This window comes from Dermacentor silvarum, chromosome 1, assembly GCF_013339745.2.
Source record: "Dermacentor silvarum isolate Dsil-2018 chromosome 1, BIME_Dsil_1.4, whole genome shotgun sequence".
Lineage (NCBI taxonomy): Eukaryota > Metazoa > Arthropoda > Arachnida > Ixodida > Ixodidae > Dermacentor > Dermacentor silvarum.
This window is the reverse complement of record NC_051154.1, coordinates 97419152-97442399: the sequence shown is the minus strand read 5'-3', so window position 1 is coordinate 97442399 and position 23248 is coordinate 97419152. Positions and strand designations below refer to the sequence as shown.

General features: G+C 44.7%; 1 protein-coding gene across 5 annotated transcripts in view; it reads right to left on the bottom strand.

Moving 5' to 3' along the window:
• The window catches only part of LOC119433190 (endonuclease/exonuclease/phosphatase family domain-containing protein 1), a 61583-nt gene that overhangs the window by 19645 nt on the left and 18690 nt on the right, over window positions 1-23248 (bottom strand). For all 5 annotated transcript variants that reach the window (XR_007468102.1, XM_049671373.1, XM_037700348.2 and 2 more), the window contains exons 6-8: window positions 7570-7686; window positions 7061-7172; window positions 6414-6461 (exon numbers count right to left, since the gene is read on the bottom strand). Coding sequence is in view for 4 of the 5 variants with exons in the window: in XM_049671373.1 (XP_049527330.1) it covers window positions 6414-6461; window positions 7061-7172; window positions 7570-7686 (277 nt within the window). In the remaining variant the exon portion in view is untranslated. The remainder of the gene's footprint in view (window positions 1-6413; window positions 6462-7060; window positions 7173-7569; window positions 7687-23248) is intronic.

Sequence of the window (23248 nt, the reverse complement as noted above, 5' to 3'; positions counted from 1 at the left end):
CGAAGCTCCTCTTCCTAATTTGTCAGGTTAAGTGACATACAAATCCCGAAGCTCGCGCGAGAAGCATTGAATATGGTCAGCAATAGATGCACATGAAAGAACACTATCCGATTAAAAGGCAATCACCATTATAAGGCAAAGGTGCAGTCAGTGGATCAAAAAAAAGAAAAAAAGTATGTGCACTAATATAAGGTAATATAGAGTAGCTGACAGATTATTCAGACTCGGCGGGCATTGCCCAACATACTGAATCACTAACAGAGAAAAAACGCAAAACAGCAACCATTAAATATAGGGGAAGGAAGCAACACACAACAGTGGGGAAAGGGTGGGGTTTCCTAGGAGATAATAAAACTCATTGGTGAGACCTTTCCCTTGAGATGTGGCTTTATGGCAGCATGCACCATGATGCTGTAAAGTCACACTATAAGGCAAAATTCATGCTGCCGTGCAGCCACATCTCAAGGTAAAATTCGCTTATAACCAGCACTCCAACTTTTATGTTAAATTTTTCGAATTATCGGTGCGGCCTATATGGGCAAAAATATGGTACTGCCTCACATGCCAAATTAGTTGGTATAATTTGCACTGCCATTTCAAATCTGGATCACCAGAGATGTGGCACCGCTACAGCCATATTGGAACCCTTTCAGCTTCACTGATCTACCAGTACGTACTGTTTTCACATTTCTGTCCTGCCATGTTCGTTTTGACATTCCTTTTGTCAAATAGGAATGTGAGGACCACACTAATAGAGCAAATGCCATTATCCATGTAATTTTTTTCACTTCTGCACAACCAGAAATAAACCGTTGAGTTCGTTTTATAATATCCAAGAAAAAGAACATGATGCTGGGGGTGCGTCACCTCCGAAAAAGCTCAACAGTGAAAGAGTCAGAACAGTATCTGAATCTAACAGCCTTGCATATAAGGCGGGGGGTGACTTCGAGGCTAAGGATTCTGGGAAAAATACCTCGCCTTATATTGAAATAAATTTGGCAGTATCTGTTTTGGCTGATGGGAACAAAGAAGTCGCAGTTTCGCCAGAAAGGCGAAGCATCGATTGCGATAGCAAATTAGCAGAGAGCCATACAAAGTAAGGATAGTACTTTTATCGGCCGTATCGACTTGCAAACATTCGCTTGCTAACTAAATTAACAAGCATAGTGTCAGCGCGCACAGCGTACATGCACACTCATGCTCAATGACTGCAGACACTCGCTGTCAAAACGCTGGCGCGAGTAAACACGGCAGAATCAGCGAGAGAAGTGAACTTCATGCTGTTGTCTATCGCTTCCAACGCAAACTGAGTGCCGAGAACACACAGCACTCACAAGGCTACAAGCCGCTGACGCAACTAGACTGTGCCCCCAACATAGATCGCTCTCAAGATACGGCCGTGCGCAGCTGTCACATACGCAGTTGCAGCCAAAGCAAACCCCTCCCCCCACTTCCTCCCCTCTCCCTCCCCTGTGCCTCGCGCATAGCGAAAGACTGCGCACTTCCTGCCCGCTTTCCTCGCTTTCGCACGGGCGAGATTGAGGCGCGATCGTCGGCTCCTTTCGCACGCCTTCACTCGCACTTAAAGCGTAGGGCGCGCGGTGACGGTGTCATCGCCCTTGGACTGTATATGGAACCTCACGGCGATGACAGAAATTCACCACCTGTTCAGTATGAGAGACCTATAGTCTCTTTAAAGAGGCCAGTCTGGATACATCTATTGGGCTCTCAAAAGCTTTATTCCCTCAGACCGATAATGGTTCTTGCTCCACAACAACAAATGTGCCTTTACATGAATTGCGCCAACGCCGCACAAAAAGTTTCCATGCTAGATGTCACTGATGATACCTGCAAAATTTACCACCTCAAAAAATTGCCATTGCACCTCGCCTACAAATGATTGTTTCCTGAGTGATTGTGACTATTATACAAAGGAGGATGCTTTGAATACTATAACTTTCGGTATCTCTGAAAAGACAGAGGTAAACTATGCAGTGTGGAAAAATGGAGACCTCGTCTAGAAGACAGCACAGGCGACTGCCTTTCTGTAGGAGCTCAGTGTATGGCTGTCAGGTATATCACTCACGCATACATAAGACACATTCAAGCATCAGCAATACACAATGCCAAACAGAGTGAACAGCACAGATCCTGTGTCTTTCTGTCTTCCACTTTGACTTTGCCAAGAATTGGACATCTGTTGTACCGAACGAGGTACAGTCCTATCATTGGCACAAGAAATGGGTATTTATATTTACACGTGTCACCACAACTAGACGATCTACTCAAAATTTGCAGTCATCAGTGATGACACATGCCATGATGCTGAGCATGCTTGCTTTGAACAGGAAAACATCTATGAGTACGTGAAGGAAGAACTTCAGCCTGACACATGTTACATATGTGTCTGATGGTGCCAGTAGTCACTTAAAAAAAAATACCAGTTTTACGAGTTGTCACAGAAGAAGCACATGTCAACGAAGTGGCTTTTTTCAGCCACAGGACATGCAAGAACTTTTGCGATGCTATTGGTGGCTTAGTAAACCACTAAGCCTCGCTCTACAACCTAAAAGCAGCGAGCACTGCAGTCATTAAAAAATTGTGGCACAGGTGACCGAAAATCTGAAGAAAGTAAAACTGCTATAAACAGAGAACTTTCGCTACCTCAAAAAGAATTGGTGGAAATCTTTGCCACGTGTTCCAGGCATGCAGTCTTGGCCTCTTTGATTAAAGGGACAATAAAGCAAAACACTATATCAGTTTAGACGGATAGAGCGTTCTTTGAAAACTCTGTTGTCATTAATTTCAAAATAATACGCTGACTATTAGAAGAGAAAATGAAGGTAAAACTTTCAATTTTTGAATTTCATGCAGAATTCCCAATGCTGGTACGTCACTGTGACATCACGGATTTCAAAGTACTTTTTCGTATTTAGGCCGCGTCGACATTGCAAAAGTTGCCTAAACTCACCATGCTCAATCTTTGGCTCTTTTAGAACACAATGTAGTCTATTTTTACCACTAAAGAATAAACTAGGCCCTACAAGATGCTGTCAAAATCCATGACGTCACAGCGATCTGGTGCGGAAACTTCAAGGAGGCGCTGCCACCCGTCTTTATCACTTCATGAAAAAGATCAAGCCTTCTTGAGCACATCTTAGGTTTTGAGCCCATCCCTAGGCTGCACTCCAAGCACCGTGTTAAATTTTCTGACGGCTACCCTCATGTTGAAGCACTTGAATGCAGCATATCAGGATCATCTGCAAGTATATACTGATGGGTCAGCGAGTCAAGAGGCAGGACGCTGTGCCATTGAGTATTGAATTCCCGGCATTGGAGCTGCGTGATCCGGACGTTCGGGTCAGTTAGTCTCATCAAAACTGCAGAAAGTGCCGCCATTACTGCAGCGCTTCATAAACTGAGGGCATGTTCTCAACACTCTGCCATCCTTTCTGAATCTAAAGCAGTGCTCCAACAACTATCTTTTGCGCTGTCTACCAGCAAGTTCTGCAGATGATCAGTGATGTTGGTTAAGGAGATCAGCAATAGCCATTTCAGCCTGAAGTTTCAGTGGGTACCGCTACGTGTCAACACTTACAGGCAATGAAGCAGCAGATGCTCTCGCAATCAAAGCACTGTCAAGAGCACCGAAAATAAGAAAGAGAATGAATCACCCATTATGTAAAGATGAACGATTTCTGATTGCTTTGGAAGTCACTTTAAAGGGACACTAAAGGCAAATATTAAGTCAATATGGATTTTAATATACTATTCCATAAACTTCGCAGTGCTTCTTTCGTTCCAAGAAAAGACTTAGTTAAAGAGAAAATCACATCTGAAGGGTCTGCATACATTTAGCGCAATTCAAATCGCCCGCCCCCAACTGAGGGAGTGATGACATTGCATACGCCATCACTGCACTTACTGCCGTTGGTGATAAAAACGGCGCCCAACAGACGGCACCACAGTTTCTTGTGCAAAACACAAATGCGCGGCCATGGAGAAACTGAGCCAAGACAGAGCACTGAATTCGCCGTAGCAGCTGCTTTTGGTCAAGTGGCGTGGACCAGTTCGCCATCCTGCAACATCACGTGGACGTGGAATTTTCGGCTACTTGTAGTTTGTGCGAGTTTCGCAAGCTATCAAAAGTAGTGCAGCACTACGCGATAACAAAACTAGTGAAACGCGAAAGTGCGGGCGGCACAGAGCCGAGCAAAAACGAAATCTTTTAAACCGCCTGCATCGTTGTCAAGGGTAACATCACATCAAATAGATCTAGACACACTTAAAATAGAACTGGGCAAGTGGCGTTTTCTTCCATCTTATAATGCATTGCAATGATCATTTTATTGCGAAAGGTTCAGTACTAGTGACAGAATTATAATGAGAAGCATCAGGTTAGTACTTGAAATTTCCAGGTGAGTCACAAATAATGTCCTGCATTTACCTCAATTTCTCGATCACTAAAACTCTGCTTGTGATATTTTACGCTTTAAGAGTTCTTGCGCATTAGTCTATCACTTACGCTTGACTTAATATTTGCCTTTAGTGTCCCTTTAAGAGTCATTCTTGGTTCAAGGAGTAAGAACAGGCTCTGCGAACATCCCAGTTTGGGCCTTCAACGTTGAACAAGCTTCTCCGCTCTGCACATAACAGTGACGAAATTGGCAACGTAGAACAGTTCATATGGTCCTGCCAATGCTTCAATGAAAAGACCAATGCTCTACTTGGGACTTTGAAAGAAGAGAATTTCCTCATGAGTGCACGGAACAGGTAGTGTTTCCCAAAGGACCAAAGTTTTTCAGAAAGGAAGTGTTGCACCTCTGTCTAACTTTTCTAAAAAAAAAAATTAATTAAATTATGGGGTTTTATATGCCAAAACCACGATCTGATTATGAGGCACGCCATAGTGGGGGACTCCGGAAATTTGGACTACCTGGGGTTCTTTAACGTGCACGTAAATCTACGTACACGGGTGTTTTCGCATTTAGCCCCCATCGAAATGCGGCCGCCGTGGCCAGGATTCGATGCCGCGACCTCGTGCTCAGCAGCCCAACACCATAGCCACTGAGCAACCACGGCGGGTAATAACTTTCGAACAAGTGGTGATAATTCGTAGGAACTGTGAAATTTTTGCTATGTAGTAATACAACAGCTTCTTTCTTTTTTAAAACGGCACTAGGGCAAAGCAATTGCTGGCACTGTCTGCCAGGCTAACACTGCCCTAACCAACACTATCACCACCACCACCGCATCATCTTAGGTTATATATATTTATATATATTTATAAAGTTTAAACATTTTTTTTTTTTCATCCATGGCCAGTACGCCAATTTTAAAGACATTTACCTGCCTAAATATTCTGTTATGTGTGCACATGACCAGTAAGTTGACTGTTAAAGACCATAGAAAACAAGCAAATACAAATAAATATAAACAGATAGACCAAATTATCTACCCTGCAAGCTACCCAAATTTGCTGTTAAGTAAAATGCACCACCCAAAGGTTGTTCTGTTAACTTCATTCATATGAAAGCGAATGAGTATTGTACATAAACAGGCTTTTATAGTGAAGTATCATCATAAGGCCAAAATGCCTTTCTCTTGCAATTATGGTCACGTTTAAACCCCCCCAAGTCAGAGCCTTATCCAAATTTTAAATAATCCTGATGCCTTTTTTTCTTAACGGAACGCTGCATCCTAGCAAAGTTCTGACTTCTATCATCTACATTGTTGTTGCAAACAAAATAAACCAATATGTTTCTTAATGTTCTTTTTCCAGTGTCTGTGAACAGCTGTTTACAAGTTTTTTTGACAAAAATGAAAGATGACTTTTTTTACTTTGATTTTTAAATAGGGTTCGTTTTCGTGAAAATGGAAAATTTGAGGCAATTTGTGCTACATGAGCAATATTCAGCACAATTGTTGAACAAATAAAGTTTTCACAGCCCATCAAGTTTGAAAAGGCTACATACACCGGCTTAGGAGATAAAAATTCAGAAAAGTAGCAACATTTAAAAAATATTCAGAGATTTTTGAAAGATATTTTCATTTTGCCCAGCAGCCTTGAACAATGCCAACTTACTTTTCTTTACGTATACGTTTTACAAAAACAAAAAACAAAAAAACATATTCTTTGTAGCCATAATATTTCGCATTTAATATTGTTGTGAATTTACGAGAATGCTTGGTATGTGAAAATGCGCCTCCACTCTGAAGAACTGCGGTATCTGCTTTTTCCTAATTATCCAGTTACGAAAGAAACAAACTCCACTTACGTGCTACCGAGTGATTTGCACATAAAACATGAAATATTCAATGGAATCTAAAATATAAATTTTCGGATCCATTTTGATCTCTCGTGGAATCACCTAACTACAAAACAATAGAAAAAAATTTTTTTGATAGCTCACCATTTTCAGTAGGTGGCAAATCCCCCATCAGAAGAATGTTGTCCTCACCTAGAAATTGTCATTAAAAAGAAAATTCAATGAGAACTTGCTTAGTGCAATGTAGTTATGTCATCAAGATGTCCAGCAATCTAGCTTTATAATATACATGAATAAATAACAATTTATTTAGTATAATTTCTACTAAATAATTTCACAACAGTGTTGAAAAACGGAAAAAAAATAAGCATCAGTGTGTGCAGGGGCCCCTAAAATTTAGCAGATGACCAAAAAGGCTACGATAAACATATCGAGTGGTTTATTTAGACCATAAAAATTTTTTTAAAAAAGAGAGAGAGAGAGAAAGCCATATATCTAGAAACTGACATATATCTAGAGCATAGATCTTATGTCACGTAAAGTATGCACAAAAGCGTAAATTATCACTGCAAAAACTACTAAGCCCAAACTTACATTCTTCAAGAACAACCTCAAGGAAGTGATTTGCAAGCTGCAGTTGTAACTTCTGTAATTTGTAACTGTAATTTATGCAATTGTAGCTGAGCTGGATCTATGACTAAATACGGAGTCAACAATTATTCATGAAAGAAAGATGTTGTGCCAGTACTCCTGTAGGGTAACTTCTAACCAGGAGAAAAGTAACAACGTACCGCGGAGTCTCTGGCTGATAACTGCAACAAAGCTGGGAAACAGGAGGCTTATGTCATGTGCCTTGAGCGACCGCAGCAGAATGCTTACAACGACAAACTCCAGCCCAGGTGCCTGTCAAAGAAGCATCAACAATACCATGTGAGCACTGTCCATAATAGTTCACATCAGCAGACAGAAACCAAAGGTTTAGATACATTTGTGCTGTGAGAGCAGCAAGTTATAGTGGTAATCACAACTTAATACTACACAAAACCAAATGTGTTAAGACAGCACAACACCAGAACAATAAAAGTATTTTCATGCCCCTGCATCACTAATAAAAAGATATGTGACTGTGGGATGTTCCTAGAAATAAGTGAACCTGAGTTAGGCAGAAGTGTTTGAATGGCCTACTTTCACAGTGAATAAAATAAGCTGCTTCAAGTTTTCTTGCCTACATTCTGCACTATACAACTAGTGAGAAGTTGTGAATACAAGATGGTGCAGGAAAAGTGAGAGACACCCCTACCTTGAAGCGAGCAACACAGGGACAAGGCCCCGTAAGACCATTGCTGGAGTCCAAGTCAACTGCATAGCATTCGGATAGGCGAATTCCCTGTCGTCCACTGAACAGGAAGCCCGAAAACTGCAGGCACACAAAAGGCATCCATGCACCAGGTCAAAGCTTTTCACGTAGTACATTACACCTGAACCAAGTACACTGTCAGAAGTTAGAATGTGTTTATTTAAGAACTGCACAGATAATATATGCCAGTGCCTTTCTAACAAACATCTATTCTTTATGCAAAAATGTGTGAGTGGACAAAGTTTTATTAACATTGATGCAGTTAAGTTTTCTTTAGGCTCTCAACAACAGTCAAGAAATTATATTCAAGCTTTGTAGCATCCAGTGTGCATGCATGGAAGCTGCCTAAGCAATACTGACTGAAAAAAAAAAAATGGTTTCTACAGGTTTTCCCGCTCAATTTAATATAAGCGTCAGTCAATTTAATCCAAGCCCCATTCAAATTAATACATCTGCCCATCATTTTTATCCAAGCACCATTCAATTCAATTCGAGCACCACTGAATTTAATCCAAACACCAGCCGAAATAATACAAACGCCAGTGAACTTAATCCAAGCATAACGCAATTCAAGAACCTTTGAACTTCAAGGCAACTGAAATTTTGTGAAAAGGTTAGGGGTTAATATACATTCAAAATAAAACGGCCATATGAGAGACCAGGAGCTTTCCTGCCTAACGAGAACCTTTGGAGGGTTTCTTTTAAGGCAAAAGTCATATGTCTCGTTCTGAAGTGACCTTGAAAAAGTGGAGCCAAAATTCAGACAAAAAATCGGTCACAAATATGTACAAAAAATTGACAACTCAATCAAGATCATTACAAACCCCATAACATTATATATCAGTAAATAGGTAATCGCATGAAGAATATAAATATTGATAAATGATCATAATCGTCATTAAATAATTTACAACTAGCATGACAAAGCGGAAAGATGGGTTGAAAAGCCCGAAATGTGGCCAAGAACCGAAAATTAATGATAGTAATGGGTTAAGTATTATGATGGTAATGATAATGAAAAAAATGGGTACACAGAGAGGTGAATTAAGAGTGAATTGATGGTGAATTAAAGGGGTTTAGTTGGGTGATAGGAGTCAAACAAAAATGATGAGATAGAGTGAGCTAAGATAATGAAGGTGAGTCAAGTGGTGATAGGGTGAATCAAGAGTGATGAAAATTGGAAATTTGGAGTAATAGAGCGAACCAAGTGTGATAGAAGTAAAACCGAGATGATAGAGTGAATGAAGGTGAACCAAGCAGTGATAGGGTGAATCAAGTGTGAATTAAGAGTGAATCAAGGGGTTATGGAGTGGGGGAAAGACCCACAGTTACGAAGCCTTGTAGAGTATTTAGAAGTCAAGACCAACATTGTCTCTAGGGTATTTTGGTGTGGACTGTCTTCGTTTTCCTTGCACAACGACATCCTCGTTGAAAACTTTTCGCCAGTCCGTGCCAGCTACAGTGAAATCCCGATTATACGACTTTGAGGGGACCACGCAAAACTGTCCTATAATCGAAAAACGATGAATATTGGCAGTGACGCTCAGTCTTGCCCAAAAACGGGTACAGACCATCTGAATAAGCCCGTGGCACGAACCAGCACTGCTTCCAAGTAAATTATTAAAAAATCACCATATTTATTTGATTCTAACACAAGTTTCTTTTCGTTTTCGTGATTTTCGATGCTTGAACTCAACTGTCGTGTTACATTCGAATAACGGCAAAATTTACCATTTTAAAACTAATATTCTAAATCCAGCGATTTTTAGCGTTACATTAGAAACCTGAAACTTTACGTCTCAATCCAATCTATAGACAAGTCAACCGAAGTCAGAACCTGTTTTTGGTTGGAATCGGCGCTGTTTTCGCTGTGCTTGTGACTGGTTACAATGCTGCAATACCCTACGGCCTTTTGCAGTTTGACTCAGTTTATTCGCGACATTGGGGCAATGCAGCGCATTCGGTATGACGGTCGCTTTGAGAGACGAGCAATTTTGATGGCCGAGGGGCTGGGAAAGTCCGCCGCGGCTCGGTGTCTCGACGTCAAGGAGTCGACGATTTGCGGATGGTGGGACAAGCGGCAGGCCCACTTTAAATGCCAGAACAGTCGGGAAGGCTCTGTGCAACATGAAGTGGCCTGGTACTGACCCCAAATGAAATGATTGTGCCCTCATTTAAGAAGTACTTAAATCTCAAACAAGCTTGACGGCACGGAAGATGACAACTCTCGGGTGATTTTGGAGATAGTTTTGCTTTCGCGAGACTCAGCTCATCCCAGGACCCTTGAAGTATACTGCCGACATCTCTTTAGGCGCCGATTGTGAGCTAAGACAGCGCCAGAAACACTTGTCAGGGACGCTTTCAGTGCCGAGTCAAGCGAAATTTCGTGAAAGTGATCACCCAAGAAGACCGCCCCAGGAAAGCTCAGTCCCCTCTTCAGACGACCATGATTAGTTAGGAGAATGTTTCTGAATTGCGATTCCTTGAAAAAAGGTACCATTTCTTTTTCCATTCATCTCGCATTACATTAGTGGTTTTATTAACAGCGAAGGTGTTTAAACCAGCCGTAATTTGTGGTTCATATCAAGAAACGATCAAGAAATAAAAGAAACTTTCTTGCCGAAGCGGGATTCGAACCCACGTACCCACGGTCCCAAGGCGAGCATCATAACCATTAGGCTATACAGTAACGCTTGCAGAACATGCATTTATGCGAACCATATGATTGCGTTCGAGCGTCGTCTTTGTCCACAGCTGGCACGTTCGCACGCGCTCGTACCAATGCTCTGCGAGGTGAAGAAGAGGTTTTGCGTGCTATGCTCGGGAGAGAGATAAAGAAAATGAGAGCAAGAGAGAGACACATTCACGGAGCTGGTCTGCTGGAACGTGTTGTTGGCATTGCAAGTTGCGCTAGACGGCCGTAAGTTCGAGACGCGCGAAAAGAAATGATCACCATCATAAATAATAAGATGAAAAGTTCGCGCGCACTTCCGGAAAATGCAGCGCTACGATCGCCCAGCTTTGCTGTTTCAAGTGTTGCGCGGCCAAATGCAAGGTTAAGTGTTTCTTTTTTTTTTTTTTCGCGTGACTGGAAAGTCGCCCCTCGCGTTACAATCGCGGTCGCGTTACATTCGGGTAAATACGGTATTGCACACCCATTGTCAGCCGCCTGCAGTGTGCTTACATGCCAGCCTGCGTCTGCTTAGAACTTTTAGTTGTTGTTTTTTCGGATGGTACCAGACAGGCGTCGTACAAGGCGGGTTGGCGTAAAATTGCGTTGTATAATGGAGGTTATTAATACATTATTTTCATGGGGGTTTTGCTGGGACCAAACCAATTCGTCGTAAAATGCGGGTCGTCGCATAACCGGGGGACAATGTATAATCGAGGTTCCACTGTACCTTCTCGTTGTGCCTTCAGCTCTGTGACCCGAGGTTCTATATGCCCTACATGCCCTTCATGACCATCTGACTGCTGGGCTCCTTGGATTCTCCCGTACTCTTGCAAGGATTCAGGAGAAGTATTACTGGCCATGCCTGGCCACCAACGCCGCCTGTTGCATCAAGACATGCTGAGACTGTTAGCAACGCAAGACACTGCCAACAAGGCCAGCGGGATTGCTACAACCAATTAAGCCTCCTTGCCGACTGTTCCAGCAGATCAGAATGGACTTACTTGGACCTTTTCCGTCATCACCTTCCAGAAATAAGTGGCTCGTTGTGGTGACGGACTACCTTACCCGCTTTTCTAAAACGAAAGCTCTGCCGAAAGGTAGTGCAGTCGAAGTGGCGAACTTCTTCGTCGAGAACATCCTGCTGCGAAATGGTGCCCCAGAAGTCCTCATCACCTACAGAGGAATGGCCTTTACAGCAGCGCTCACCTAAGCCATTCTGCAATACAGCCAGACAAGCCACAGGTGGACCACTGCCTACGACCAGCAGATGAATGGTCTTACGGAGCGGCACCAGTGATTACACCGGAACCTTTGACGAGTCATGTATAAAAGTCGACGCACTTGACTTGCAGATCAGATTTCGACTATTGCTGACTTTGCTCACTGCTATCATTGTGCTAGAATGTTACTTGTTTTGCTGGGCTCAAGTTCACCCAATAAAGAGTTTAATTTATAACTCACAGTTATGACACACGTTGTTATTAACCGTCACTACAATGTGACAATACACAATTTCAATATAATGAAATTTCACTGCCGGCGCCGAAAGACTACCGAGCCAATAAATAGAAACTTCCATGGATGCAGATGGCAAAATCGTTTAATTACAAGCCGCAGCTTGCTAACACACCTTTCAAATCGTGCGCCGCACGGCCAAGAGTGAGTGTATTCCGTCGCGCCATGTGCGCGACAAAATACAGCGCGTTTCCTCCCCGCTTTCCTCCCTCGAACTTGGGAGATTGAGGCACGATCGTCGGCGCTGACGGCAAAAATGCGCCTGGAGTGTCCATATAATTGCTATAGCAATAAAAGTAGGAGACACATGGTACAATTCGGCGTCCGATACGGCGTCCTATACAATCGTACCCACCGAACGCCATATCAGATGCCGAATCGTACTGTGTGTCTCCAACTTCACGGCAGCAAGTTCGGGTGCATTCATTATGCGAGGAAAAGAAAAAACACACTTCTTGATTAGAAAAGTCGGGGGTGCGTTTATTATGCGAGTAAATATGGTATGTTGAACACACGTCATCTCGCTTATTTTGAGCATGCACTAGGAAGACATTGAAGCAATAACTGTAAATCACAATGTTTGATTACAGTATTTGCCCGTTTCTAACATATGCCTTTCTTTCCCAAGAAAATTGGGCCGAAAATTGCCTGAGCGGTGCAATCGGATACGAAACCAAAACCAGCTTTGCGGGGTTCGTGGGCTTTACCACATTACATGAATGGCCGCGAAGCAAAACGGGGCCATTGAACAACACATATTATACTCTCGCCCATTTTTCTTGCTAAAAAATTGGGTGCGCGTTACATTTCTGCTTTGTTTAGGAGCTTAAATGTCATTTCCATATTAGTTTTCTATTTGGGAACATAGAAAATTGGCATGCATTTGATTCAGGGGCGTGTTAGAATAGAGCAAATACAGTCGCCGACCGATTTTTTGGACTCCGAAAATTCGGACTTGTTGGATATTCCGGACTTCATAAATGCACCGTCAGGGTTCCCATAGAGCTAATGTATTTTTGCAACCGATTTTTCGGACAAATTTAGGCTCCTAAGTTCGATTTTCTGGACTACATCGCTTGTTCCGAGCCACGCTACCCATTTTTCGAGGCCTCTATGTTGGATTTTCCGCTGGCTTGCCCAGGCTTGGCTTCCAGTGGCCCGCCCGCTGTATAGCCTCCAAGATTGGGAGACGCACGAGAGCACGCCCCATCCTCCTGTCTCTGAGGCCATACCCACTCTTTCTAAGCTGACAAAACGCTCTAGGGGACGGCACTTTTTTCTTTTATTCGGTCAGCACTATCGTCATAATCACTTTTTGCGAAATCCGTTTTTTTTTTTTTTTTGAAGTTCGGTTGCAATTTTGCACATGGTGTACACGATTGGCAATTGTGCGATCGGCACCACCTCTCATGCCTTCGTGAGAGCTAAGTGGTGTGAAAGCGTAGCCTCCGCAATCAGCTCCGGCAGCGCGCCGTTACTGAGCCGTTACAGAGTTAGCAGGATTACACTTCTCCGCTGGGCTCCACGCGGAATGGAAATGAATCAATGAAATCAACTTTATTCTAGGTCCTGCCGAATGGGAAGGCCAGAGCGAATGACGCGCTGCCGGAGCTGATCGCGGAGGTCACATGCGAAGTAACGGGGCTCGTTTCTTCGATCTCAGTGGCGAAGATCGCCAACGCGGTGACAGTCTTGTCGACTGTACGCGGAGACGTCAGTATTGCGCAAATCAAAGCAAATTTTATCACCTAAAAGCATAGTACGAGGCAGGGCATTATTTAAGATTTTTTTTATGCCGCTCTAAGCCTAATAAATTTTCTTTTTTAGGGTGAGCGAGATTTTCGGACTGTTCGATTTTTTGGACTATTTTTCGGTCCCTGCGAAGTACGGAAAATCGGTCGGCGACTGCACTGTCAAATGAATCAGCAGTGTGTGCTGGCGTTTTTTCCCCCCCGCATCTTGTTTAATTCAACCCATCGGATAATTTTATCAATTTCGTCGGTCCCATCAGGGTCGAATTAACGGAGGTCGACTGTATAACGAAGCAAATTGCCAAATTTACTGACTTCGTTATATGAAGGTTTAACTATATATTACGCAGATGAAACGCAATAGTGAGCCAAATATCCGCACAAAAATCATGCCCCCCCACAAAGCTAGGGATTTCCATTGATACTCTGGAATGAAATTGGGGAAAAAACTTCCATAAGAAGATGGCAGCAATGGAGGTGAGTGAGAAGTGAGTTTGGCGTCCATTCACAGACTCTGTGGGGTCTTAATGTCTCACAGGACACCGACCACCGCGGGTTTGAGCTTAGCGAGCCACAGGGCCGCGACAGCCGTCGCCTCCAGCACCGCTGCGCGAGAGCTCAGGCCGCAAGAGGCTACTGAGCGTAGCAGGCAAGAACACAGTATTGCCCTGAGTAACGGAAACCGTTTATTGTCTCTGGCAGCACCAGCACTGCACGAACGCCCGGGCAGCGGGGAACCAAAGGAGTCCCGCACCAAGGGCGAAAATACAGAAACGGGCGCCTATAGCACGTCGCTGCGAGAGCACAGGCTCAAGCTGGGACACGCCGCTAGGAAAAGTCCCGGCGGCTATGCTACTTGCTCTGGCGATAACCAATGAGCCAACTCGTGAGAGCTCGGGCAATCTCCTTCGGCTTGGGATTTCGGCAAGTGCGGCTCGGCGTGGTATGACCTCGCGCGAGCACTAGGCACCGCTCTTCGGCTTAGCGTCAGGAAAGGATCAGCACAAAGTACGTGCTCCCCGCACGGGCAAAGGCATCGTGCGCGAGCTTAAGTCCTAGTCATAAAGGTGTCGGAGGACGAGAGGAAAGAATCGCCATACCCTGCGCTGGTCCCGGAGATAAGAGCGCCACGCTCCGTAACTCGCGGCCGAACGCGCCCATGTGGCAACGTCGGCGCCCCACCGCGGAAACCAGTTGGGAGCGGGCAGGGATAGGCAGGGGACGGCAGACAGGTGAAGAACGCGCAGTGGCGCCGGCGCATCCCTCAATCCCCACAATATTGAGCTACTGTTTGTAAGCAAATTATGATAAAGATCCTCTCTCCATTTGCAATCATTTGTGTTCTTTATACAGTATAGACCACTTATAACGTAGCCGCTTATAGCGCAGGACCGGATATACGAGGGCAGTCCGATAAGTACTTATACTTGGCGACAGCTTTTCTAGACAGCACTGTGGAAGCTACAGAGCCGAACCGCCTGCATGCACGCGCACCAGGAAATAGTACCTATTTTATTTTCTGATTCTAAGAGTTACTTGGCCCTAAGAAATAAAACTTTCTTAAATATAAATATAGAACAAGTATGGGAAGCTGTTCATAGAAAAAAAGTTATCGTGCGCCTTAATTTTTTTCTTTTTTATTTCTTGAACGGCACCATGTTTTTCGCACCGCCTGCTGGTTGCTCTCGCAGTAAACATGGCGTCCCCGGTGCCAGCGGTATCGTGTGTGGCCGCAAACTCTCCTTTTCGTTCTCCAAGGAGGCTATACTCTAAGTGTGACAAGAAGTGGGTCTCCAAAGAAACCAAGCAGGTTATCTGCAATATCTACGCTGGAGTAAGGCGCCGTCAGCCCGAGCTGTCGACAAATTCTGTGTGCCGGACTGTCGCCGAGCTCACCGGAGTGAGTATGCGAACGATAACTCGAATCAAGGCTGAAGCTCTACGGGCCCCACTCTCCTCTCCAAAGCGTAAGAAACTGGATTTCTCGGGCGAAGCGGGGAAGAGCATGACCGCCAAGACGAGGCTGCTGTGTTACGACACGTTTGCGTTGGCAGCATTGCTGCGCAAAGTGCACAGCTATTTCATGCGCAATGAACTGCCTACGTCCAAGAAGGTACGCAACGAGGTGATCAGCGACCCTGACATGTACATGCCGACGATCAGCACTCGCACGATGCAACGAATGCTGAACAACTTGGGGTTCGTCTTCCGAAAGAGAAAAAGGAATTCCGCATTGCTCAAAAGAGACAACATCGTTTCTTGGCGTCGAAAGTACCTCCGAACAATCCGAGAAATGTGGAGGCAGCAGCGGTAAGTTCTTGCGTTCTTTTAATTTCTGCAAACTTTCGTTGCGCGTGCTTGTTGGTAAAAGTGTAGACGCGAATGGTGAGCATGCGTGTGTACCTAACGGTGAGCGAAAATGAGAGGTATGCTTTGCATCAGTGATCGTCAAACGTGTGCTGTTTACGCGAGTGATCGAAAGCCTTACATAGTCCTAACTTAAGTCGCAGCGAAATTCCCCAGTAAAATAAGGTAGCTGTTCATGTTTGCCCTTGTACGGTGGAAAATAGTATCAGCCGAGGATGCGATGATCTGTGCCAAAGATGTAACTGAGCGTTTTGCTATTACAGAATTTCTCGTCGCATTATTTGGGAAGATTTACTGCCTTTTTTTCCGCGTAGGAGCAAGGAATCTAAATGACTTGAAGAAAAGAATAGCTAATTTTATTCAGCGAATATGCTGTGCATATAATTGGGGATGTGGTTTCATTAGCTTTTATGAGCAGCCTGAAACATGTTTTGTAAACATTCGCTTCAGTCTTTCTCAGGGGAAGTTTTGCCTGCTCATCTTTGTTATATATATTCACATAGGCTTTTTCAGTGGATTCTTCGCTGCTGTAACAAAGGCATAACCTTGAATCAAGGCCGCTGGTTTATTAATGTGCTGTTGCCAGTAAAGGTAAGCTCTTAACTATACGACCGATTTCTTTTCTTTTACAGGACCATATACTACCTTGATGAGACCTGGGTAAACGCTGGCCACACTAAGGAGACCGTATGGACAGACACCAAAGTGATGTCCCGGCAAGACGCATTTCGTCAAGGCCTCTCAACAGGTCTCCGTGCAACGAGCGGTAAAGGAGGACGCCTAATTGTTTTGCATGCTGGCAGTGCGGAAGGCTTTGTTGATGGAGCCGCCCTAGTGTTTCGAGCCAACAAGGGTACTGGTGATTACCACACATAAATGGATGCTCCGCGTTTTCAAAAATGGTTTGTTGAACAGTTGCTACCGAACATCAAGCCACGCAGTGTGATTGTGATGGATAATGCGTCGTAACAGAGTGCTCAAGTTGAAAAGGTGCCAAGTTCAGCATCAAGAAAAACCGACATCCAGTGCTGGTTGAAATCGAAAAGTATCCCTTTTTCGGATGACCAAGTGAAGAGCGAACTGCTGCAGCTCGTTAAGCAGCATAAGCACATGTTCCTTGCTTACCAGATTGACACACTTGCCAGCGCTGCCGGTCATGAGGTTGTGCGCTTGCCTCCTTACCACTGCGAGCTCAATCCAATAGATCTCGTGTGGAGCCAGTTCAAAGGCTATGTTGCTTCGAAGAACACTGACTTCAAGATCGATTCAGTCGAGAAGCTGCTGCTGGAAGGAATCGCAGGTGTGACCCCGCAGAACTGGTTCCGAGACTGCACTCATGTGATAAGGCTTGTGGATGAGGCATGGGAGCGGGATGGCATTATAGACAGCCAAAGAGAAAGTCTCATAATTTCTTTGGGTACAGATTCGAGTACTTCTGATGAGTTGAGCAGCTCTGACATGAGCGGAATTGATGAACTGCCATGAGCATCTCCATGTGTGCTTTTTCAAAGCTTCAACCAAAGGATTACACGCGTGCTTAACCAGAAACTGTGATATTGCTTTTGAGGTCCATCAGTCACTGCTATTTATTTACACTTTTATTGCTTATTGACTTCATTTTAATTTAATCTGCTGATCTCTCTATGTTTCGTTGCACTTCGTTTATGTTCTGGTTACGTTACCGTGATGTGATAATTGTTGGGATATTGTGTGCCAAAACAACAATGTGATTATGCGACATGCCGTGCTAGAGGGTTGCACAAGTTTTGACCACCCGGTGTTGTTTAACATGCACCGAAACATATGTACACGGGCGTCTGGCATTTCTGATCCATCGAAATGCGACAGGCTCAAACCTGTGCTTTTTGTGTAAGCGGCCGTGTACTGAACACTGTACTGTCACGGCGGCTGTGATGTGATGATGTATCACGGCCGTGAACATTTACATTATATATACGCTGCATCAGCGAGAACCACATTTCTTAGTTGAGGATTGAAGTGCTCAAAATTGTGTTAATTTTTCTGTGCGATCTCATGCCAATAGTGTTTGATGCCTTGTTTCGTTGCCGTCTCTTCTTTCTGGGGTTTTACGTGCCAAAACCAGTTCTGATTATGAGGCACGCCGTAGTGGAGGGCTCCGGATTAATTTTGACCACCTGGGGTTCTTTAACGTGCACTACAACGCAAGCACACGGGCATTTTTGCATTTCACCTCCATCGAAATGCGGCCGCTGGGGCCGGGATTCGATCCCGCGACCTCGTGCTCAGCAGTGCAACGCCTTAGCTAACTGAGCCACCCCGGCGGGTATTCATTGCTGTCTCAATGGGACCTGAAAGTGTGATACCGCTTCTTGTCATTGTTTTGTTTTTCATTTACTCATTTCCTAATGTATTCTACCATCTCATTCTTATTTATCAATGTGTTCCTGCTCTTACCTATTTTGATTTGTTTATAATAAATGGTTCTTATGGCAAGCAATGCTAGCAACGAGTTATGGCTATCACGTTCTGTGCCACAAGTGCAAAATTGTTATGTTGACATAGAGTTCCAGCAACGAGTTAGTATATTGTTATGTTCTGGTCACAAGTGCAAAATGTTATGTCGACATGGAGTGCCAGCAAAAAGTTATGGCTATCACGTTCTGTGCCACAAGTGCAAAATGTTATGTTAATAATAATTGATGGGGTTTAACGTACCGAAACTACAATATGATTATGAGAGAGGTCGTAGTGGAGGGCTCCGGAAATTTTGACCGCCTGGGGTTCTTTAACGTCCACCTTAATCTAAATACACGGGCCTGGAGAATTTTCGCATCTGGCTGTGATGCAATAAAAGATATGAACTGTTTTTATGTATTTTTTATTTTTTTTTACCAATAACAATTGGTACTATGGACAATACCTGTTACATACGGCATGCACAGGGATGGAAAAAACCTCGACGGCCATCACACTACATGAAGGTGCTTGACCAACTAAGCTCGAAAAAAAGAATCTGTATCAGTCTCTATTCAATTAATCGTAAGCTCTCTTAAAATCTTCCAATTCAGCGGCATCATGGTACTTGCGTATTTTAGCTGTACTGTGTGCTTGGCGATATTCGTCACGTTGCATAGTTTGCATAGCTATTATATTATCACGGGGTCGTGACGTCGACGAAGGCAGCAGCCAGCCGGTAAACGGAAAGTCAGATTACAGCAATACACACTGGCAGTGATAGCAGCGAGTACAGCATCGGCCGTGGAAAAGCTGATCCTCGTTGGGACGCGCCGTCTTTTATACATCACGCATCGAACTTTCCAGCCTTATCACTGGTGGTTGCACAAACTCTGAAATAAGCCTGACTGTTCGCGTTGTGGGAACCCTCGGGTCCCATGACCGCGGCACGCGCAGCGAACGTCGCGGCAGATGCATGCGTGCCAGGGAGAGTTGGGAGAGGGGAAACTTTCCTTCCGCGGGTGGCGCACGGGAATCGCAAACGCTATCAGTGCCATCGGGTGGGTCACGTGAGATCCCGCTGACATCGCCCGAGTCTCTTTGGTCCCCAGCAAGCGGCGATAGCGGAAGTCTCCGCCGCCGCTCCCGTATTCCCGCACGTGGTTAGTCAACCGCGTTCTTGCCACGGCAAACGCCGCCCCCCCCCCCCCCCCTATTCCCTAGTTGGTAAGTCGGAAGCCCTTCTTTACCTAGTGCATTCGCAACTCAAATGAACTGCAAGGGGCGCTGCGAGAACTGGCCGCGTCTGACTACACTGTGCAACATGGCGGATATACGGAGGTCCCCGCGTCGCCGCAACCGCTATGTTTGATGTACAGTACACTGTAGTTTGATGATTTCCGTGCAGTGTGATGCCGGTTTGCGCTGTTTTGTGGAAGGAAAGCGAGTAGCTTGCGCCGACCAAATCATTTTAGCCGATCTGAGAGAGGCACAGTGGGTAATGAGGCTGAAGTGGTCGCACGGTGTGTGCAAACATCTGGCGTGTCAGCGGAACCGCACGAGGTTCTGATGAAAATCACCGATGTATTCTTGAACCAAAGAATACATTGGTCGTGGAACCAAAGTATACTCATGCACTGTTGGACGGTCGGAAAAGTACAAGCACGTTTCTGCTGCTTTGATTTACTGTTAAGACGAGGATAGATGGTCCGGTGTTTCGAGCGTGCGAGACAGCGGCCGGCGAAGTTGGATACGTCAGGATGGCCTCGGCAGGATCGCCGAAATCTTACAACCTGCTCAGTTTGGCAGGTTTAACATGGCCCGCAGCAGCGCACCGACTTGCTCGATCAGCTGTTGCCGCTGTACATGCGGATAAATGCGCAGCCGGCGGGCACTTTCTCGTAGTTGTTGCCTTAACAGATTTTTGTTCGGCGAAGGCGCAAATTCTGCACGCTCTTTTCAGTGCAGAGAGCAAGCGAACCTAAAATCAAGCTTTGGACTTTTATCGCGTGCATGCACTACGAATCTGTGGCGAACGTTTCCCGCTACTTTTGCGTTCCTGTTATCTATTTTACATTCAAGATTTATGCAACGTGACTGCTGCTTCCTTAGCTGTAGTTATTGCAGTAGTTTGCGGATTGTTTCTCTCGTAGAGAATAAAACGATAAATAAGAAACCGAAAGATCTGCTTACAATAAAAACACATTTGCACACCATGTACAGGTATGGCTTGTGCTGAGTGGCCTGACCATGACTGATTACTCCCCGCTGTCTACGAACATGTCGCGTATGGCTGCTGTGTAAACTAATCAAATAAAACAAATGTTTCTGTGTATATTAATGTTAACTAAGCTACTGCATTATGAATCTAATTAATTTTCCCTGTTATTCTAGAATTTACATATCCTGCACTTTAAGTGGCCAAAATTGTGTTCGCCTCTGAACTGCCAATTTCATTCAGACAGTGATAAGAAGTACTATTGCTTTGATTATTACGCATTTTCAAATGAGCGCCCACTAATTTTCACTAGTTACACAGGTAGTGTGTCCAGGTCACAAGGAACGCGTACCGCTATGCCACCCCATAGTTATTTTGCATGCTGGCGCGTACATGTTGTGCTTACATAGAACGATTTACCGACGTTACTCGGGAGTACCTGAAACTCCGATGTACCGATTTTCGCTGATGTACCATACTCGGTAGTTCCACGTTGTGCGCTGCATGTATCCGATGTAACAGCTTTAATCAAGGAAAGCTTGAGTACCACGGCGACATTTGGATCATAAACTGCATTACTACGCAGGCTATCCCATGAAACTGCATGTTGCAGCACGTATACGCTGAAGGTTATCACGATGGCAGTAACAACCTCAACGCAAACTTCCTGAAGTTCGCTTAGCGCTTTAACTGCAAACATGGTAGAAGCAACAGGATCGCGTTCTCTTCGCACAAACAAAACGACCCTCGCCTAAAAAAAAAAAAGAGAACGTTCTCGAGCAAGATGTTGAGAACACAATTGCCGTCGTCGCAGCTTACGATAAGATTCGCAATCCATGAGGCTCTTTGGCATCGCAAAACTGCAAACGCAGCATAATTCCACGGCCGTGCGGAGTTTCGTAGATGGTGACTCCATCGTACTGGAAGCGCACCCGATCGCAGTGCGAAGGCGGAGCGTCTGCTCCGACGCTTCTACCTCCGTACGCTGTTTCCGGCGCTCGCCCCTAGGTGTCGCATGAATTGCTGGAGTCGCGAATTATTCTCTTCGAGGGAACCCTCAGCGATGTCAACTATAGCTAGCTGGCCTGCCCCCCATATCCCGACAGCGTCTTGCGCGCAATCTTAACAAAACGATGTACTACAATTGTGAAGCTTCTCGAACACTGAGGCACAGTCTGCACCAATCATTGCTGACAATCTTTGTGGGCGTAAACCGAATACAGCAAAACTGAAACAAGACATGCGCGTGGCAGGATCCTACCGCAACCGGCCTTCCTTTTCGCCTGTACCAGGACTTAATACTGTAAAAGTTAACATTCGATCGCGTGTGGCACGTACCCGTATATCTTGGGCTGCCACACTTTTTGTTGACTGAACACGGTACCTAAGCTTCACTGTTATAAAGGCTGAATAATGCTGGGAAAACCTTCTGAACAGCGGAAAATTTTCTTTGTACCAGTATATATACAGCACAGTAATCAGCTGCATGTATGCACACTCATCAAAGTTTAACTCTGACGTTCCCATTTTGCATGCATACGTTTTGCTAAACACACTAGCACTGCGAGCTAGCGAAAACCGAAATGGGAACTGAAATCAGCTGCAAGCTGCCGGACTACTTGGGTAGTAACACAAATGGGCGGAGGCCCCCCCTCCGTAGCCTTCGCTCCAATGTCAAGAAAAGCTGTCGCCGAGTATAGCCTTCAAAAGAAAAATGAAAATTTTGGAATGGTGTCGATTTATTTCTCAACATAGTCCCCTTTCAACTCTATACACTTGACCCAGCGATCCTCCAACTTCTTGATCCCGTCAGAAAAATATGTTTTCTCCTGAGCTGCAAAGTAGGCTTCTGTGGCGGCGATAACTTCTTCATTCGACTCAAATTTTTGTCCGGCGAGTGACTTTTTCAAGTTGGGAAACAAGAAGAAATCATCATCATCAGCATCAGCCTATATTTATGTCCACTGCAGGACGAAGGCCTCTCCCTGTGATCTCCAATTACCCCTGTCTTGCGCTAGCGTATTCCAACTTGCACCTGCGAATTTCATAACTTCATCATCCCACCGTCCTCGACTGCGCTTCCCTACTCTTGGTATCCATTCTGTAACCCTAATGGTCCACCGGTTATCCATCCTACGCATTACATGGCCTGCCCAGCTCCATTTCTTCCGCTTAATGTCAACTAGAATATTGTCGATCCCCGTTCTCTGATCCACACCGCTCTCTTCCTGTCTCTTAACGTTACTCCTAAGATTTTTTGTTCCATCGCTCTCTGTGCGGTCCTTAACTTGTCCTCGAGCTTCTTTGTTAACCTCCAAGTTTCTGCCCCATATGTTAGCATCGGTAGAATGCAATGATTGTACACTTTTATTTTCAACGACAGTGGTAAGCTCCCAGTCAGGATTTGGCAATGCCTGCCCTATGCACTCCAACCCAATTTTAATCTTCTGTAAATTTTTCTCTCATGATCAGGGTCCCCTGTGAGTAATTGACCTAGATAAACACACTCCTTTACAGACTCTAGAGGCTGACTGGCGATCCTGAATTCTTGTTCCTTTGCCAGGCTATTGAACATTATCTTTGTCTTCTGCATATTCATCTTCAACCCAATTCTAACACTTTCAAGATTAAGGTCCTCAATAATTTGTTGTAATTCATCTC